General features: G+C 40.3%; 1 protein-coding gene across 7 annotated transcripts in view; it reads right to left on the bottom strand.

The window, feature by feature from the left end:
* The window catches only part of LOC138019971 (bifunctional polynucleotide phosphatase/kinase-like), a 215,248-nt gene that overhangs the window by 143,569 nt on the left and 51,679 nt on the right, over window positions 1-20,000 (bottom strand). For all 7 annotated transcript variants that reach the window (XR_011126282.1, XR_011126283.1, XM_068866957.1 and 4 more), the window contains one exon: window positions 6,123-6,512. Coding sequence is in view for 5 of the 7 variants with exons in the window: in XM_068866957.1 (XP_068723058.1) it covers window positions 6,123-6,512 (390 nt within the window). In the remaining 2 variants the exon portion in view is untranslated. The remainder of the gene's footprint in view (window positions 1-6,122; window positions 6,513-20,000) is intronic.

Here is a 20,000-nt window from a genome sequence, read left to right as displayed (position 1 = left end):
TAAACACTTCTTTTATTTCAGTCATTTATCCTAAAGTTAATGTTTGCTTTCAACAAGGTTGTAAGTCATTTCGCTGTGGTTACAAGAAATAAAATCACGTTGAAAGTAAAAAACAATCTTGTTTTTGTGTGTGTGTGTATTTGCTACTAAAAGGGAAGGGAATTCTATCTCGTGTACACAAATCATTGAAGCTTCGTCTCGTGAACATGTCTCAGTTCAAGTGCCCCAGCAGTATTATCATTTCTGGCCCTAGCAAATGTGGAAAACCAACATTTACACGCCAGATACTTCAACACGCCCCATTCGCAAGAGCCTGTATTGCTACGGTCAATGGAAAGATTGTTTTAAGGAATTGGTAAAGGAAGTCATGTTTATGGAGGGTATTCCCGACGACATTCCCACCTTATTTCCACCCCCTTATCGTCCTGGTTTGCTCGTGTTAGATGACCTCATGAGAAAGTGTAGCAAGAACGAGAGCATTTTGGATTTGTTCACCAAAGTGTCCCATCATTGTGACGTCACCTGCATATATTTGACACAAAACCTTTTTCCTTTTTCCAAGAAAGTTTTCCCGGAGCATTTCTCTTAATGCTCATTACATCGTTGCTTTTAACAGTCCTCGAGATACTTTAGGGTTGAGGACACTGGCACAACAGGCGTTTTCTGGGCGCGTTTTCAAGATGCTACATCACAACCATTTGGATACTTAATGATGGATTTACATCCACGAACCCCGGAAATTTAACGATTGCGAACAAGGATCTTCCCAGCGTCACATTCATATCCCATCATTTACGAAGATAAGAAAATCTATGAAACTGATGAACCCTTTCCCGTAGATTTCACTTAACACCATGGCTTTGCAATTGTTGCATCACGAGAAGACAGTAAACAATCAAAGTGGTGATAACATGACTTTGTGTTCTGAAAAGATTGCAAAAGCTACCGAGAGAAGAAAACAAGAACTCATCAAGGCTTCCAAAGTCAATCAACATTTACCTTTTCTCTGCACTTGTTTTACAAGCAAAGGGAAACAGCAGAAAGAGATGATATCTCACGCTAGCAGGGGACAAATAGAAGCTATTAAAGAAGTTGCTCTTAATCTACTTAAAGGGAGCATTATGGTTCCAAGTTTATCATTTAAACACTTGAAACCATGCAAGTCGAAACTGCTATACTTGACTCGCAAGACACCTCGCCTGAAGAACAAAAATGAAGTTCTCAATCAACAAGGAGGATTCCTGCCAGCTCTCACCTCTTTGGGTGTTAAAATGAAACACGCACAAAAGATGATGTTGGTTCCACAACATTTACTGCAAAGCCTTCAGACAGAACCTTGCTTAACCTCACCTCTACAACTCACGACCTTGATTGGCTAGGATCAAGACATGAAACATATCACGGATTCTACTTTGCCGGAGGATCAAAAAGTGGCCTTATTGGATCAACTATTACAACGGTAATTTTTTTAATTTTTTTTAATTTTTTTTAAAAATGGAAACTAGTGAGCAGCACACAGCAACTGATCTTGTTAACTTTGTTTACTATCCGACTGGTTTCGTCTGATCAAACAGACTTTACCAGGTATTCTAACAAGATGTCTAAAGAGAACTAGTTTTATACATGAAGTTATAGTACAAAAGCATGTTCTGGTAAGGGTAATTGAAACCAGAACCATTTTTTTCATTTTCAGCTGGCCATTTATGCAATATATATCTTAATACGACTGAGCACATGTATCCCAGTCAAAGAACTTGCAAAGTCTTTTCAAATTCTCTTTGAAAAACTGAGATAAATTGCCGGAAATGTAAGAAAATTGGCGCAATAGGGAATCGTGAACTTGATTTTTAAGGCTGATTTGCTTCAATTCCCAGACGTCCATCCTCTCTTGACACTGGTCGTCGGCTCATACGTTCTTTTCCATTGATTCAACTTGGCATTGTAAAACACTTGACTGATTTAACAGGTCTGATGAGCTAAATTCCCAAATTGAGTGTGACCTTGAAAGCTACAAGTTAAATTTAACAGTGGTTCAAAGGGTTAACTTTCCTTTCACTGTTGTTTTCGCAGTGGACCTCCAGCTTTGCTTTTCCGTTTCTCTCGCACTATTACCCATTAAAAAATCGGATACATCTATTCTATAGATCAATATTGTTTTCCATATGAAATGAGAGATGATAAGCATCTGAGGAAATGCCTTGACAAATTAGAGACAATATGAAAGGCTGCGTTTCTTCGTACCGTCTATAGACAACTTACATTTGGGCAGCGATTTGCTTTTTGCAGAAGGTCGTCCAAGTTCTGCTCTCTTTGCAGTTGGTCCGGATCCCCCTCTATTGTATCTTCCAGTTGCTTATAACGATTTAACTTTTTCAAGGGCCACTCCTTTTCCTTGTCACTTTGAAGGACGATGGATTTGCCCATTTTTGCCGATAAACTTTTTCAGTAGATGTAAATGAACTTCACCACTTCCTATCATCAGCAGTAAGCCTTTTGCATTTTGCTACGCAATCCTCTAGCTGCAAGCTTGCGTGTGCCAGGTTTAACAAGATGTAGGATTCCCTTTGGTACAAAATGAAGGAGGTGTATCCCTGGTTCCTGTAGTAACCAGTTTTTGTCCTTTGCCCAAGCTTTATATTTCATCAAACAATTTTTATAAAACGATACAAAATATCTCGCATAGTTTCCCACGCAAAGATTCAAAGCTTTTCTCTTCTTTCGCTAGATTCCACTTGTAATTAGTTTTGCACCCAACAACAGAAAAAAGAAAGGGAAAACAGATTAATTTGCCACTATCTCATATTTTTGTGCCGGAATATCTAGCATTTCTCAGCTTATTTTTCCTGTGGTCTCTATCGGAAAATATTGGAAAAGTCCTTTCCGAAATAAAGGATAATAGACCATATTCGTATTCTCAGTATTGGACTGGAACTAGCATGCAATGGAGGCTGATGCGGGGGAATCTTTTTAAATGCAAATACTTTTTAATATATTCCCCCGCATGAGCTTCCATTGCAAGCTAGTTCCAGTCCAATAATGAGAATATGAATATGGTCTATTGGAACTGCTTCTTTTCTTTGCACTTGTACTTGAAATATTCAATCAGACCAAATTTTGTTTCCTAGATAATTTCAAGGGATTTCGGGCTATCGCGAAAATTGAATACATTAATAGGAAGATCTTTCCAAGGTTTGATAATTCTGACAAAGAAAGAATTTTTATAACAATTCAATTGGCGAGTTTGGTTTGTAACTTATATGGATGGTTTGATCTGGACTTAGTGTTCCTGCTTGTCTCCAAAGCTCCTTATTGCTGACTTTTCTAGGACATCAAATCGGCAAGATGTTCCTCAAGCTCTTATTGATGAACACCTGCAACGTCAGCTCCAATCCCTTAGTCAGTTTGTTAGCGCTGTCGATTGCCATAATGGTCTCGGCATCGCAAATGCCTGTCTTGCCATTCCAATTCGTGCCTCAATGTCCTAATCAGTGACTCCGTTCTTCCTTACCATGCTCCCAAGGTATGTGAACTCATCCACTTCCTAAATCCACCCGCTCAATATGGACTGGCCTAGCAAATTTCCAGTTTCCTTCACTTGAATTTCTTAGACGGTACGTTCCTGTGTTCTCCATTTTTCTAGGACCAGCTAAATGTATTTCTCTCATGAACTCTCAAAAAAGTGGCCTTTGTTCGTCTTGTCCAGTCTTGGAGGATGTTACTGATAGACACCTCGAGGGCCTCTGAATGCTGTACTTTGGTATGGCCTTTGCTAGTTCTGGTAAGGTTTCACTTCTTCCTCTTGAAGAGAAAACTGTGCAGATTCCATTAGGCTGGAGAACAAATTAGCTTGCCTTCACCGATGTGTCCCATGAACTTAATGCTGCTATTAGTTCAACTTGAACTCCCACAATTCTTTCCGTCAAATGATGTAGGGGACATTAACAGCTTTGTTACTGGACAATCATTTGCGCATCTTTGACCAACTTCCCGTTCATGCTCGCACTCATCAAGTTCCAGTTCATTCCTATCGGCCAAAGTTTTTCACCTAGATCTAGGCGAACAATCTGTGTTTGGAATCTTTGTACCATCTGTCGCTCCACTTCTTCGCTATTTTGAAGCACGTTCGAGCCCAACTCCTGAATTTTGACGCAAGAGATGGAGGGATGTCAAATTCACCCTATCTGAGTATGGTCGTGATGGGTGCACTTCATCTGATTGACCAGTGTCTACCCGTCGATAGGAGTCATGCCAACTTAACCTTGAAGTCAGTCCGTGTTACGGAAAATGGGTTTGCAAGAGACTTAAAAAATTTAGCAAGAATGGCACACAAGGAGGGTAGAAAATGTCGACGGATTGACTCAGTCTGATTGACTCTAATTAACCCGACCCGACTTGTCCATCTAAAAGTTGGTCCATCTTTCTGGAAGTCGGCGAATTGACTCAGGTCGAGTTGTGGATCCAAGACGACCCAACTCAAGCTGTCTCTCCAAAGGTCAATCTGTCTTATGTGAATGTGTGTTTGCGAGAGACTTAGAAAAATCAGCAAGAACGGCTAATAGGGAGGATAGAAAATGTCAATTGATCATTTTTTTTTTACAATAAAGAGAGAGGTTCAAAAAGTTCTAAAGCAAGATTTTAAGGAGGATCGAAAGGCTTCTTTGACCACACAGAAAATGCCACCCACATTGAAAAACCAGAAATGAAGCATGTTTGGTTTGGTGATGGCGACAACTACAAACAAATTTTTGGAGGTGCCATGGATTCTCCCATTAGTCCAGTCTTAGCCGACCTTGTTCACTTTGGACCAGAAAACACCAATGGGCAAGACGTGCCTTTTCTAGACACCATTACAAGTAGACGCAGAACAGAAATTCAAGTGGATGTTTACAGAAAACCGACACACACCGGCTGTTATCTCGATTTCTTTTCGTGTCTCCCTTTGTGCCACAAAAGATCCATGGTTAACACTTTGCCGAAAAGAGCAAACAAGATTCCGTCAACTAATAAAGGGAGACGAGAAGAAACGCAACGAGTCACAGCCATTCTGCGAGATAACAACTATCCCATGTCCTTTATTCAAAACTGCAAGAGGGCATTAACGAAACAACCCGCCAATAACAACTTCCATGGCTTTGTAGTGCTGCCGTATGTACCGGGCATTTCCGAGAATATAGGTCGCACTTTGAAACAACAACAAGTCAAAGTAGCTTACAAACCACAACTAACCACCAACGGCCTTTTTCCGCACTGCAAAGAGCTAGACGATTCTGACCGCCAGAAATCAGGCATAGTGTACAAAATCAATTGCACATAGTGTAATTTTGTGTACGGCAGTGACAGGTGTTGACCAAAACTCCAAAGTTGCAAGCCATGTCCACCATTTCAGCCACATCATGATCTTTGAAAATGTCAGGGTCGTTGGCTAATTACGACAAGCGACTTTTCCTCGAAGCCTGGCACTCTACTTTGGACCCGACCGCTGGGAACGATCATAGCTTACTTTCAGAAGGCATCGCACGAGCATGAATGAGCATGGCCATGCGTGCAAGCTCATCACCTTAAATTGCCTATGATAATGAACTTTGCTTTCATATCACTGATGAAGGCTTAAGAATAAGCTGAAACGTCTTGAAATTATCAAGAGTCTGAGGCAAAACCTTTTTCCATAGAACTTAAGATTTGTACTTATTTGCATTCTCAAAGAAAAACTATGGTGTGGAATTTCTATCTCCATACAGCTTTTTTAAAAATTACTCACATTGTACTGGAATTTCGTTTCCTATATCACATATTAGATAAGACAATTTGAAAGGGCTTAAGAACTTTGAAAACAATACTACATCACCAAGTTAATTTTTCGGATATTTAGAGATCCCAAAAAATCTAGCATCCTCAAATGTCTGCAAGATTAAGAGAGGTCAATATGAGGATGATCATAAACACACAGAATCCAAGTCCATGCTGGTTATTGGGAAATAGACAGAACCATGGCATCTCACACTCAACTGCAGATGCAAACTTAAATGGAACCACCATTGAGCACATGTCATGCATTGTAGGAGAAAGCAGCGTAAATATATACGTTGCTGGTAATGTGCATTTGGTAACATTATTAGACATACCTTCGATCTGCTCATTATTCCTTCACTTGTAAAAATAAGGAGCTTGTCTTCAACATCTTCCCAGGTACCTTCACACAAATTACGACATAAATCCTGATGCTTGTTTCCTTTCAGTATCTTGCCCACCATTTCTCCGCCAAATTCACGCTCTATATCCTCCAGATCTTCAGGGGTTAGATTATCACCATCTGAATCACTCAAGTTATCATGATACCGAGCTCTCTTTGCTTTGGGTTCAGTGTCATTCCCTTTCCCAGACAATGAAGTACTGAAGTGAACGAAATATTGATAGTTTTTTCCAAGAATATAAAATGTTCCTCCTGGCCCTACATAAACTGAATCTCCTTTGTTAAGAGTTTGGCCTCCGACAGAACTTCCATTTTTTCCCAGCTGAAAAAGAAAATTAACAACATGACATAGTACTTACCCCTTTCACCCCTAAAGTAGGTCCCACTGACAAGTAACTGTTTGATATTACACAGTCTAAACTAATAAGTGCTACTCTTAACAGGGGAAAGGTTAATGTGGATTTATATCTAAAACACAAGTAATACAGTGTACAATTATCCAACATATTAATATATTATTGAATGTTCTGTAAATGTACTGCAAATGTACTGAAATTCAATACCGGGAAAGTACGGGCTAGAAAAAGTTTCTCACAATCGATAGTTCTTTACTTGTATTATCATACTTAACCACTCATTCGGGCTTAATGTCTTTAAATAGCCAACAACAACCCTTCAAACATAGGAAGTCTTAAATTGAAATCCGCCATCTTTGTTTTTGTGTATGCAAACCACATTGACATAGCAACAGTCAAGGAATCCTCCGGATGACAAGATGTACTAGATGTAAACGAGGAAAACACAATTTAATTTGCAGACTTGAATCTTAATCCAGAGTGTAGAGGGTTGTCCAATACACACAAATGGAATCAGCTCGACATTTTCTTGAAGATAACTAGTCAAGCAGAGGTCAGGTTGTGTTGTTTGCGAAAGTACAGTAACAGGAATTCGTATTTCAAAGGTTCCAGGAACTTTCTGAAAACAGAGACCCGTCTAGTTTGTGACGAGCTGTCACCTGAAAAGTCGACCCGATTTTTGGAAATGTCAGGTGGAGAGAGAGAATCGTGTATGTGAAGATACTGGAGGTGGTGAGGCAGCCTGAAAATGGTGACAGGTGGTGACAACCTGTCTAGTTCGTGACAGGCCGTCATTTGAAAAGTCGACCAACTATTGGAGATGTTGGGTGGTGAGAAAATGTGTTTGTGAAGTACACTGGAGACAGTGAGGCCATCTGAAAATGATGACGGGTGGTGACGACCCGTCTACTTCATGACGAGCCGTCGTGAAAAGTCGACCCAACTTTTAGACATGTCAGGTGGTTAGAGACTTAAAACAAATCGTGTTTGTGAAGTACCTGGAGGTGGTGAGGCCGTCTGAAAATAGTGATGTGTTGTGACGATCCATCTAGTTCGTGACAAGCCATCATGTGTAAAGTTGACCCAACTTTTAGACATGTAAGGTGAAAATGGTGACGGGTCATGAGGACCCGTCATTTTAAGAGTCAACCCGACTTTTGGAAATGTCCTGTGGTGAGAGGACAAAAAGTACACTGGAGGCGGTAAGGCTGTCTGAAAATCGCGTTTCTGATGAGCAGTCATTTAAAAAGTGGACCTGACTTCTGGTAAATGTAGAACATGGGGGCCCCTAGTCCTACGTCATTTGTTTCGCGTGATTTCATTCCACCAGGACACCGTTGTTTCTTTGTATATGTTTAATATGTCACTCGTTTGTAATCGTCGCGTAATATAGAAGGGATAGCCTCCAAGGTGAATTAAACAAAAAGAGACAGGATAATAAAAAGAACGGCGGCTGTGAGCTTACAAAGACCGCTGGAAACGAATTTGGGAGTGAAGTGTTAAAAAACGCAAAACTTATGAAATGAATTATTGTGATGCTGCATTCTTCCAACAGATTAGCACTCCAATGAACGATATGATATATGAAATGAATTGTATACTGAACTGCGGATATGAAATCAAGTAAAGCTATGAACCTCGCGGGTAAGGATGCAATTTGAGCAATTGCGTAGAGAACCCCGAAAATTTCAGGACTTCAAGCGGGGTTTGAACCCATTACCTCGCAAGACGGGTGCAACGCTGCAACCAACTCAGCGCCAACTGAGGTATGAAGCTACTGATGTTGGGAGCTGGTCATTTGTGCGTTGTCATTTTCCCGTGAGGATTGAATCATTGAACAAAATGATATATGAAATGAATCATACACTCCCAGGAGGGAGGTGGAGGGGATACTTGGGTCAATTTTTGCTGGGTATGTGTCGCTGGTCTCTCCCCCTTTATAGTCTATTTTATGGCCAATTGTACATCTCATTTTAGTCACTTTTGGGTAAATGTAATTTTAGCGATCACAACAGTTACTTTCTGTTTATTCATAAACCTTACATAAAGCCTTTTAATAGTAATTTCAAAACGGAATATAATGCGACTAGTAAATATTAAATCAACGGGGCTACAATTCTTTCTGTAACAACGTTTTTTTACCGCCAAAATTTTCTTACCCCCAAAATCCTGACAATTTGCGAGCCCATTCCACTATGTTTAAAATGCAACCCCATCATAGTCAATCCAGTCGTGAAAATGTGACCTGATCAAAGGGCACATCGCCATTAGCCCATTGATAGGAAGCACCCCTCCCCCCTTCCAGCATAAACTGAACTGCAGATATAAAATCAAGTGAAGCTATGCTCCTCGCAGTTATGGACGCAATTTTAGCAATTGTGTAGAGAAGCCTGAAAATTGCGCCCACAACTGTGAGGATCATAGCTTTACTTGATTTCATACCCGCAGTTCAGTATATGATTCATTTCATATATCATTTCGTTCAATGATTCATTCCTCACGGGAAAATTAGAATGCACAAATGACCAGCTCCCTATGTCAATGGCTTCATAGCTCAGTTCATAAGAGCATTGCACCAGTATCGCGAGGTCAAGGGTTAAAAACCCCATTGACGTCCCGAATTTTTCAGATTTCTATACGCAATTGCTAAAATTGCGTCCACAACTGCGAGGTCATAGCTAAACTTGATTTCATATCTGCAGTTCAGAATATGATTCACGTCATATATCATTTTCTTCATTGATCAATTCCACACGTGAAAATTAGAACCCACAAATGACCAGCTCCCAACATCAGTAGCTTCATAGCTCAGTTGGTTAGAGCGTCACACTGGTATCGCAAGGTCACAGGTTCAAACTCCGTTGAAGTCCATACTTTTTCAGGCTGCTCTACGAAATTCCTAAAACTGTGCTCATGACGGCGAAAAGCACAGCTTTACTAGATTAGCATTCCGTTTTTCATGAAGAGTTTAAATCTGTTCTCGACTGTGACGCGTTTTGATGATTAATATTGGGCAATAGTTTTGAAGTTCTTTATTTGCTTTTGCTTTTGTCAGGGGCACCCAACGTCAATTTTCCGAAAATATCTGTTCGGAAGACAATTTGAGATCAAGAATTTTAGGAACATTTGTTTTAAAATTCCTTCCTTACCTGCCTGTCCTAGGATTTTTGAACATCTAAAACATGGTATAATTGCCCATTTTAACGGATTTTTGCCCTAAAAAGGTCACCTAGAATTTTTGGGAGCCTTTTCTATGGCTGAAATTTTCGAAAGGTAAGTTTTGATCCCTATAATTTTCGGATCACCAGACTTCCAGCTAGAGAATCCAAACGGATGAAAAATTTTAGGGGATAAAAGTATGCCTATATCTACCGTTTGAACACTAAAATGCGTTAAACAATGCTATGTTTAAGTGGTTTTGAACTATATTCTCGTTGGGTGCCCCTGTTTTGTCTGTTTGGCCTCAACAAATAAAGATGGATTTCTGGAGAAAGCCAATAATTTGGCGATCAAGCTTCGTTTCAATTGAGCTTGTTTCTCCTCGAGAATGGCTGTTCTCCATATCTCTTCAGGCGGTGGATAATGCTGTCCCAGTTTTGGAGTGATAATCAATTGGTGGAGAAACGGGCCAGACAACTAGATTTCATCTTCAATAACACAAATACTAAGAAACACTCCTGGTTCTACTACAACCTCGATTACCAGAAGTATCTGTCGTAAAGTCGTAACCAAGTCGTTATCCCCCACAGGTTATAGGTATACTTTCCTTTTCTGGAAGGCCTTTCCGTGTATTGTTGTGACACTAAAGAAGAAAAGGAAACCATTTTTTGAACGATTTTGGTATGAACGCTTTCAGAACGACGCATTCAACATAAGTAAGTGCTATTCTCGTCAGTGTTGACAATTGTTTCCACAAATCCTTTGTTAGCCGACGCCATACAATTGTGTTAGGGTATAATTTTGTCTACAAACGAACGAAAAATTTGATGCAACTGCGATGCTCTCCTTCTCTTTTCTTTTCTTTTTTTCTATTCTAGTGAACATTTATAATTGTCCATGCACTTATCGGTATTTAGTCGCTACTCTTTGGGAACGACAAATGAAACAGTACTGAGCAGCTTGTTGCCAGAGTATTAGGTAGTTTAAGATACCACGACGGCTACGGCAAAGAAAACGTCACTGCAAAATATACGTTTGAGCTATTCTAAGTATTTCATGATTATTCCATATATTATATTATAAAATATGGGCGACGTATTCTATAACTGGATTGGTATGGACGAATTTGAAGTAAAGAGTGAGACTGAAAGATTTACTGTAGTTTGTCCACGTTGTCGTCAAAACCTTAAATTTGGTCATTTCACGTAGTAGTTTTGACGAGTACGGAGAGAAATGTTCAAAAAAGTGTTCCGCACGTGCAGCACGAGCATTTCGCTTCTTTTAACCAATAATATTACTGCTTTTTGACGTTGTCGTTGCCGTAGCTGTCATCGTTTCTTAAACTCCTTATTAATGTCCCTACGAACACGAACAAACGAAACATCACCCATTTATAAAATAGTGAAAGTTAAAAACTGTTTAAATGTTTGACTAAACGTTTTCGATCTTGTGATCATCTTCAGAGTGATTAAATTGCATAAACCAACTGTTTTATATTTGTGGTTACGTAATACCAGTTCCCATGGGGTATAGAGTAAGGTGGAATGACTGGACTTGTTTATTTAGGACTGGTTTGAAGCGTGCGATGTAAAATGCCTCTTTTATTTTTCTCTTTGTCCATGAGTGAGCCCAAGTCAAAATTTGTGTTCGGGGTGTTTCTTTAGGTGTTTGGCCAGTTCCGATTGTTTGTTTATAATGGAATGTTCGTTGACACGTACTTCCAGATTGCGTGCCGTTTCACCAATGTAAGCTTGATTACAAGTACACGTGCCTATGTATATTACGTGTGATGGATGAATGTTTTTGTCTTTGAGTTTGAAGAGAGTTTCGATCTTGCGTGTTTGCCACAAAATATGCAAGTTAAATGTCCATTTGGTGTATTTGTTAAGTTTTGTCATGAATTTCTTACTTTCAAATTCATTTCTCCTACAAAACGGTAGTTGAATGCCGATTTTTGTTCTTTCATCAAACCAGTGAACAGGGATAATCGTCTCATCATCTCTTGCCGTTGGGTTTTCAAAATCGTTAATAACCTCATTAACGAATTTGGCGGGATTTCCAGATCGGATGAAAGATTGTTTGATAGCTTGTACTTCTTCTTGCCAATTGGTGGCTATTCGTTTTGCTCTGTGGAGTGCACCTAGGATAGTGTTGCGTTTCCATTTATGTGGGATGGCCGATTTCCAGTGTACTTGTAGTTTCCCTGGTTTTTGATGGACTTTAGTAATAAAATTTCCCTCTTGATGGGTAAAGGCGGTGTCCAGGAAGTGTTCCGGGTTTTCTTCTACTGTAAACTTGATGTTTGGATGGTAACTGTTGAGATTTTCAAGAAGAATGTCCGGGGCATTGGCTGTCCTTTTTGTGCAACAGTCGTCAACATATCTGTTGTAGAAAGGAAGGTTTAAAGGTGTTACAACATCGGTTTCCAATTTGCACATAAATGTGGGTGAAAGAGGGTTTCCCATGCTGCAGCCGTCTACTTGTTTGTACAGTTTCCCGTTGAAGGTGAAAGTGGTGCCTTTGATGACTCTTTCTAGAAGCCTTTTGAAAATTGGCGTTGGTGCGATCTGGGGCAGTTTCTGTTGGTTGTAAATTTGATCGATGATATGGTTGATGGTTTCGTCCAAGGGGATTTCAGTGAACAAGGTTGTGACATCATAGGAGACAACAATTTCATCTTCTTCAATCGTTTGATCGTTGAGTTTATCGGCAAAATCAAGTGTGTTCTTAATAGTGTGATGATTCTCCGCGAGTGGTGCTAAATATTTTGCAAGCGCTTTAGCCATTTCGTAAAAATAAGTTCCACAGGTGCTGATGATGGGCCTAAGTTTGAGGTTCGCGGTTGTTATGAGTTTGTGGTCCTCAAACTTGTGGGTTTTTGCTGTGGTGTAAAGACGAGCTGGTTGATTACAGACTGGGCGGATTTGTGTGAGATCCAGGGTTGTGGGAGAGTTTTTCCTGAAGTTACGGTAGAGGAAGTCTTGGAAGGATTTCAGGTCTGACAGTGTGCAGTCAGTTGTGGTTTCATACTTTCCTTGGCTGATACCTTCTTCAATCATGGTTTCAAGTTTTCTGATGTAAACTTCTCTAGGGATAATAACCACTGTTGAATCCTTATCCCCACGCAATACCGTAATGTTTGGGTTCTCTGATAGCCCACGAAGCGATTTCCACGTGTTGTCCGGTGTGTTGTAGATGTTCTTTGTGAAAATGTTTGTTTTTTTTTTTGGTTTTTTTTTTTTTTTTAAATTCCAACTTTATTGAACATACACACGTGCAGTTAACATTCACAAAAGAAAAAAATGAAAATGTTTGTTGAGGTGCGGAGGAAATGATGAAAATCCTCTAATTTTTCTTGTTCAACAGTGTTTCCCACACGATGGACAAAGGATTCAAATTCTGTCGTAAGGTTGACTTTGACAAATTTACTCTTATCGACAAAGGTGCGATGGAGGCCAAATTTCAAGTGTGATTTCTCCGTGTCGGTCAGCTCATGGTCAGTCAGGTTGATGATTGGTACACAGTATTCCCCATTGCGTCTTAATCGATTTCCTTTGGCAAGTAAATGGTTGATCTTTCTGTTTTTGGTTTTGAGTGAGTTACGGCGCTCGGTTGAGAGTTGTTGTTCGATCAATCTGGCCATAAATTTATAGGCGCCGCGCCCATATTTATTGATGATCTCGTAGTTCAGTTTATAGCACATGGCAGTGTGTAATCTGAAGATGATCGCTAGATCGAAACATTTTAACTGTTTTTACTTTTTACTATTTTATAATTTTACCGGCGAAATGCACATATATTCACCCATTTATAAGTGCTGTTCTGTACGTCGTTTATAGTTGTTCAAGTACATGTTGGAATTTAACCCGTGACTCTTTGAGAACGAGTCATACAACATTTCTGAGCAGCATATTGTCAGGGTATTAATTTTGCTATGAACGAACAAAACATTCACCATTTTTGGATGATTTTAGGAATTAAGCGTGCAGCGATATTTGCTACACTTGAAGAACGAAGCATTCAACATTTCAGAGCGCTACATGCACGTATCGATATTTAAGCTGCCACTCTCTGAGAACGAGGCATACAACATTCTTGAGCAGCATGTTGTCAGGGTATTAATTTCGCTACCAACGAACGAGACATTCGCAACATTTGTAAATTTGTGCTATTCTGGACGGCGTTTATACTTGTTCATGCCTCCACTCTTTGAGAACGAGGCATACAACATTTCTGAGCAGCAGTTGTCAGGGCATTCGCCATTTCGGAGCGCTATTCTAGTCAGTCATTATGTCCTTTTCTGAGCTGAGCATGCTGTCAGGGTATTACGGACACATTTGCAAAATTTGTGAATGCTTTTCTAGTTGATGTTGTCTATGTGTATATGATGTTTTAGTCGCTACTCTTTAAGAAAAAAGCATACAACATTCTTGAAAAGCACGGCCTCCTATGTTCATCGAAGTTTTTATCTTTTTTTCACCACCTGACACTTCGAGTAGTTGGGTCAACTTTTCAAATGACGGGTCACGACCTGTCGGGATATTTGAAGCTGCCCCAGGCAGTTTGACTTCCAGCAGTAAAGCTTCCTTCCTTTTTAAACTTCACCAAGGACATCCGGTGAGTCGGGCCATCAACAGCAATTGACGACCCGACTCAATTCATGCATATTGGACATGTGTGAGAGTGTAAATTGTATTCATATTGGCTCCACCATCAGAACAGATTTCCCTTGTGGTCGTTAAACAGGGTTTTATATGTCAGTTGTATGCAATGCTATCCCGCCATAGTTGCTGTGAAATAAACGCCTGGAAATCAAGTTTAATCTGTCTAGCATGGCTTTCTACGAGACCCCTATTAAAAAAACGATTGATTTATATATTTCCATCGAATGAGGAGAGTGAATCGTTTCAGTAGTTTCTACAAAGCCAACAATTTTAACTACATTTCAAGTTATGTTTATTTTATGGCCTGGAAAAGAGCATAACAGTGAAAGTCGTCTATAGATTGCTGGATTCAGTTTTCTCGCTCTAATATAATGATATTTTGGACTGGTTGACTGAGATTTCAGTATGAAGCCAATGTTACCAAGACCAATACTGTATTCATATATCTGAAGATCCTGCCAGACGTCCTCCTTGGCAAAATGACAGATCGGAAAAGATAATACAGTAGGGGTAAAACTAATAGACGAGTTCACGCTCTTGAGTGCATCATGGATAATCAGGGCAAGATGGAAAGAAATTGAAAGGTTTGTAAGGAAGTTCAAAACGATGAAGAGTATTCATGATATGCAATTTTGGATTTTTTTATTTTCCAAAACAGAAGATATGCGCTCAATGGTGCGCAGGATAAATTTGGAGAGAATGGCTGTTGTAGAAATTATTTCATTAAACAAAGTTTCTGCCATACATTTCCTGTAATTTCAAAGGCCCAAAATTACAGAGAATTTATGGAGACAAAAAAGCAATATTTAGGAATTCCAAAGAACGGATACCAAGTCTTGTTCACTTCAGTTGTGAACATGAACTTATTAATTTTATTTGGTTTATGAAGGCGAAAGTCTATAAAGTAGAGTCATGTACGGTATATTTTGCTTTGAATTTCCACACAAACCTTTGAATTTCCCGCCATGTTGCCCTGATTACCCATGATGCATTCAAGAGCACGAAGTCGTCTATTTGTGGCACTGCAGACTGCAGAACCTGCGGAACCTCAAGAAATGACTGTTTTTATTGAAACCCTAATAACTGTACCCGCCGATTATTGCATTCCAGTTGCCAATTCTTGCTGTTATCTGCATATTTGCACCATCTGATTCAAGTTAGCCGATCGACTGGTGGGTTGCGTGACAAGTCACAATAACAATGACCATCTCCCAAATTCCCTGCGTTCAATATTTTGTTGTTGTTGGTGCTACCAAGGTATGGTAGAAGGAACACATTGTTGCTTCGGCTACACGTTTTTCCCTCTGTGGAAAAGTTGATATTTGGAAAAATTCCCTTTACAGTCGAACCTCAATTATCCGGACTCATGGGGACTAGACGAAATAGGCAGTGTGGCCCAGTGGTTAGGACGCTTGCCTTGAGATCCGGATATCCCAGGTTCAAGACCCGCTCTGACCACTCGTTAAATTTGTTCCTGGTAGCTCCTGGTTCAACTTCAGCTTGCTGTACATGTAAATAGCAAACTGGTTTGTCTCCGGCCAGTTGGGATTCTTAACAGTTGTAGTTGTTGTGTTCTGTTGTTTCGTTGATTGTATTTCATTGGCCCTGAAAAGCCCCCATGGGCAGCGGTCAATTAAGTATGTATTATGTATTGTATTGAAATAGTCCAGCGGGTCTAATTTGCAGGTCGCAGGTTGCAGGTCATTGTTTCACCAATACAGAAAGTATCCTAAACATTCTTAGAAGCTAACCTTAGGCCTAATTAGGCCTAAGCAAAAGTTTTTAGGCGTAAGGTTAGCTTTTATGAATGTTTAGGATACTTTCTGTATTGGTGAAACAATGACCTGCAACCCGCAACCTGCGACCTGCAAATTAGACCCGCCAGAAATAGTCTGGATAATGGAGAATATGAATATTAATGAGGAACAAAAACTGATAACATTAAGAAAGCGACATTTAATCACGAAACAAAACATTTGCAAATCGTTTGGAAAACAATATGGTCTACATCTTCACTGTCTCTTGTGAATACCTGTACACGTGTCGGCAAACGTCACGATCTTTTCCTTGCTCTTGCAGATAACAGATATCTGCTGATTACTAACGCCATATCCAGCAGACAAATTGGTTCCTTCTTCTCCTTCCTCTTCTTTCTCTAATCGCAAAATTATAGCCTGTTTATCTTTTATCCAAAGAACAGATCCCAATTTCGCTTCAAGAACTTGAATTCTGCATCAGTTACGACATGTGGGAGCGCTGCTTTACTTTGCTATTCTGTCTGAATAGCACCTGGGGCCTCAAGTACAACATGCAGCTTTACAGTCACTCCTTTCAGTTTTCCAAGTTGTTTATTTCTGGTCGCTCCACCTCCATTATTGGGGAAGGGGCTTTGGTTGTCTGCTCGATGTGATACTCTACGAGGCCCATGTTTTCGGCTGCCTGGCATCTTAAAAGTGCAGTGTTCCCTTGACCTTTGACTACATACACAACTTCTACAACGCTTTTCTTGTTTTGGCGTAGAGAGGCGGTGAAACAGCCTAGTAAGGGTAATGCTGGTCCTGGTCCATCTCCTGAGTAGCCCCTAATGACCGCTTTTGTCAGCTGGAGGCAACTTGTTCCTTTAAGACTCTCAAAATGTTCCTCTGTGATGACTGTGATGTCTGCTTGCGTGCCTAGGTCTAATGTGACCGGGACCGTATTTACCTGCAATGTCACAGTAGGGTTCAATGACTTATCCCCACTTATTCGGTACAGGTAGACCTCTTCGGGTGGCCTCACTCTCCCCTTCTGGGTGGCTTGTGCCTGGGTCCGAGTCTCTCTTAAAAGCTCTCAGCTGGCTACCAAAACGATTCGGTTTTCTACTGGAACACGCCCTAGCAAAATGATTGCTCTTTCTGCACCTGAGACAGTTCTTACCCCTAGCAGGACAAGAAACTCCCTTTGGGTGGGCTTCACTTCCACATTCTGTGCAACATAACTTAGTTGTTGGTTTGCCTGTACTGCTCTCAGGCCTATGCGACTTGTAGTTCGTCGGCTGCTCCAGTAGTGTTTTGATTAATTTCTGAAGTTCCTCTCCGCTCACTAACAGGAATAGATCCAGCTTATCCGTGTCGCTCGTTGCCACCCATCGCATCGCTCGCTCAAATCGTTCTCGCCATAGCTTCCATGCTTTCTCACGTGGACCCCGCTCCCCTTTCAGATTAACGGCTCCTACACTCGCCTTCATACTTGCCAAGACTCCCGCTTTACCTCTGTGCGGATTGTCTCTGCAACTTAGGTCCTAGAGTTTCTGGCGTGAAGACAAAGTGGCCCGTATAAGCGGCCTGCAATACTACAGGTACAATAATGGAAACGTAGCTTTCTTTTCACAGTTGGAAAAACGTAAAAACTTATGTCTTGCCTTTAAAATATGTGAACCATAACTGGGCTTTCAGCTATGTTAATTATAGCGTCACGCCCCTGTCTTTGACATTCCACCCCAGACATCCCAAACTTAAGTTGCAAACTTTGAAAGTCACGTGATCACATCTTAACTATTTTCTAGCACAGATAATATGTTGCACATGTTATTAATATACCAGTTCCGTGATAATTTTTGTACTCTGAAGTTCATTTAAAAGCAATTTGATCCTCAGCCTCGTTTTCATGTTGGCAATTTCAGGACATGTGCAGATCTCGAGTTCAGGGCTTAACTAAGCTTGGATCCATGTCAGAAATAATTTGTTACCTGGCTAGTAGTAATCATGCAAAGTTCCATGCTTTTATCACAAAAGTGAACAATTTTGGACGAAACGCATTTTGTCTGGTCACTATCACTGTAGGTGGAAAACCGTCAATAAGGGTACTACACAAGGTAGTGCTAGTGGCCCCCACCTTTTTAATACTTTTCTTAACGATCTTGAAATTACATATGATGGCTTCCCTGCGTTATTCAAATATGTTGATGGTTTGACAATTTTTGCACCGGTATTGCACCTGTCTAACGCCAGACGATTTTACTCGTCAATGGGGAACCCCACAGGAGTGAAAGGGTTAAATTGGTCGCCAGATAACTGCATGTCATGTAATCCTAGTAACTGCAAAGAGCTCGGATTTAGAAAGAAATCGAACCAGGACACTTCATTCCACAACATAATGGATTGGGGAGAGGACAAAATGCAGAGCCCTACTCCATGGAGTACCCTATGGAGTACCTAAATGAAGTACCCCTAAAAATCATGTATTGGTCAAATGAAATACTTTATCAACATGGTGAGGCATTTAGATGTACATTACCTTTATCAGGGCTCAAAGTTTATTTTTGGCTTTGGGAGCACTTGTGCTACCAGGTGTAAATTTCTAGGCGCACTGCCAAAATTTTAGGCACACAGCTAAAAATTTTAGGAGCACAGCTTAAAATACTGGTGGCACCTAAAAATCAGAAAACTTCAGACCTTGTGTAAGTAATCATTTATTTGCATTATCTTTTATTTTGAACGATCCCTGTGTTTGTTTTGACTTTCAGGCTCTTACTGTACGTTGGAGATAACAATAATACTGTTACGTTTTTTTTTTAATTAACCTGCTCAATTTCACGTAGTATTACACTTCATGGTACGTTCAAGACAACAGAAAAATCTGCATTCCGAGTTCCTTTGAACTTAACATTAACACTGTCAGTTTACTGCTCACAATTTTCATTTAATTTTGATTTGTAAAAGTAATACACTTTTGGTTTAAAGCTGATACAGACTTAAACGTAGAACCACGTCATTAATACAACATCAACGCGATCATTCGAAATCCGGTGAGTCCCACGAATCAGCAGCTGAAATTAATTCATCTGGCCATCTTCTGTAAGCAAAGTTAGGACGCCTTGATCTCTGACCACTTGACAACTGCTGGTGTTGGGTCAAAAGCTTCTAATTCTGGTCCTTCCATACTGATGCGGATTAGGTCTGCTGTTGTCGACACGTGGAGGCTGCTTCTTACATCAGACGTGTCTTCGCAAAACCGAAAGGGGCTGGGATGGAATGTAGACATTGAGCTACGAGTGATGCTACGAGTTCGGAGAAACCACAGGGGAAAACGACAAATAAGACACACGCTGATGCAAGGAAAATGATGTAACTTTATTCTTTGGATCCTGATTGTGTCATACCTACGATTGAATTTATTATTTGAAGCTTCCGTTTCGTGTCTGACTAGTTGAAGTAAATAAGGATGGTCAGGCAAGAAAGCAGAGTTGAGTGGCGATGAGCTCAGTCGCACTAAACTTCAGGATTTTTAGGCACGCAGGTGTGACCACACATGATTTTCTAATCGCACAATTAAAAATCTAGTCGCATGTGCGACCTGCTGGTCGCAAACTTTGAGCCCTGCCTTTATTTATTTCGACCTTTCCAGCTCTCCGATTGTTACTGTTCAATGCAGTTCACAAACTGGCTGCCATCTTGAAATTTCGTTGGTATTTCATGTATCCCTTATTGTAGTCTATTTATTTTTTGCGTATTTAGACAAACATTGATACAAACATGTATACCCTTGTATGCCGATATAGGCCCGTGTATACCCATAACATACCCATGTACACCCCTCCACTTCATCTCTCTGGTGTACTTCTGTAGCTCACTCTGAGCCTTTGAGTATTTC

Source organism: Montipora capricornis, chromosome 10 (assembly GCF_036669925.1).
Source record: "Montipora capricornis isolate CH-2021 chromosome 10, ASM3666992v2, whole genome shotgun sequence".
Lineage (NCBI taxonomy): Eukaryota > Metazoa > Cnidaria > Anthozoa > Scleractinia > Acroporidae > Montipora > Montipora capricornis.
This window is presented reverse-complemented; position numbering and strand designations above follow the sequence as displayed.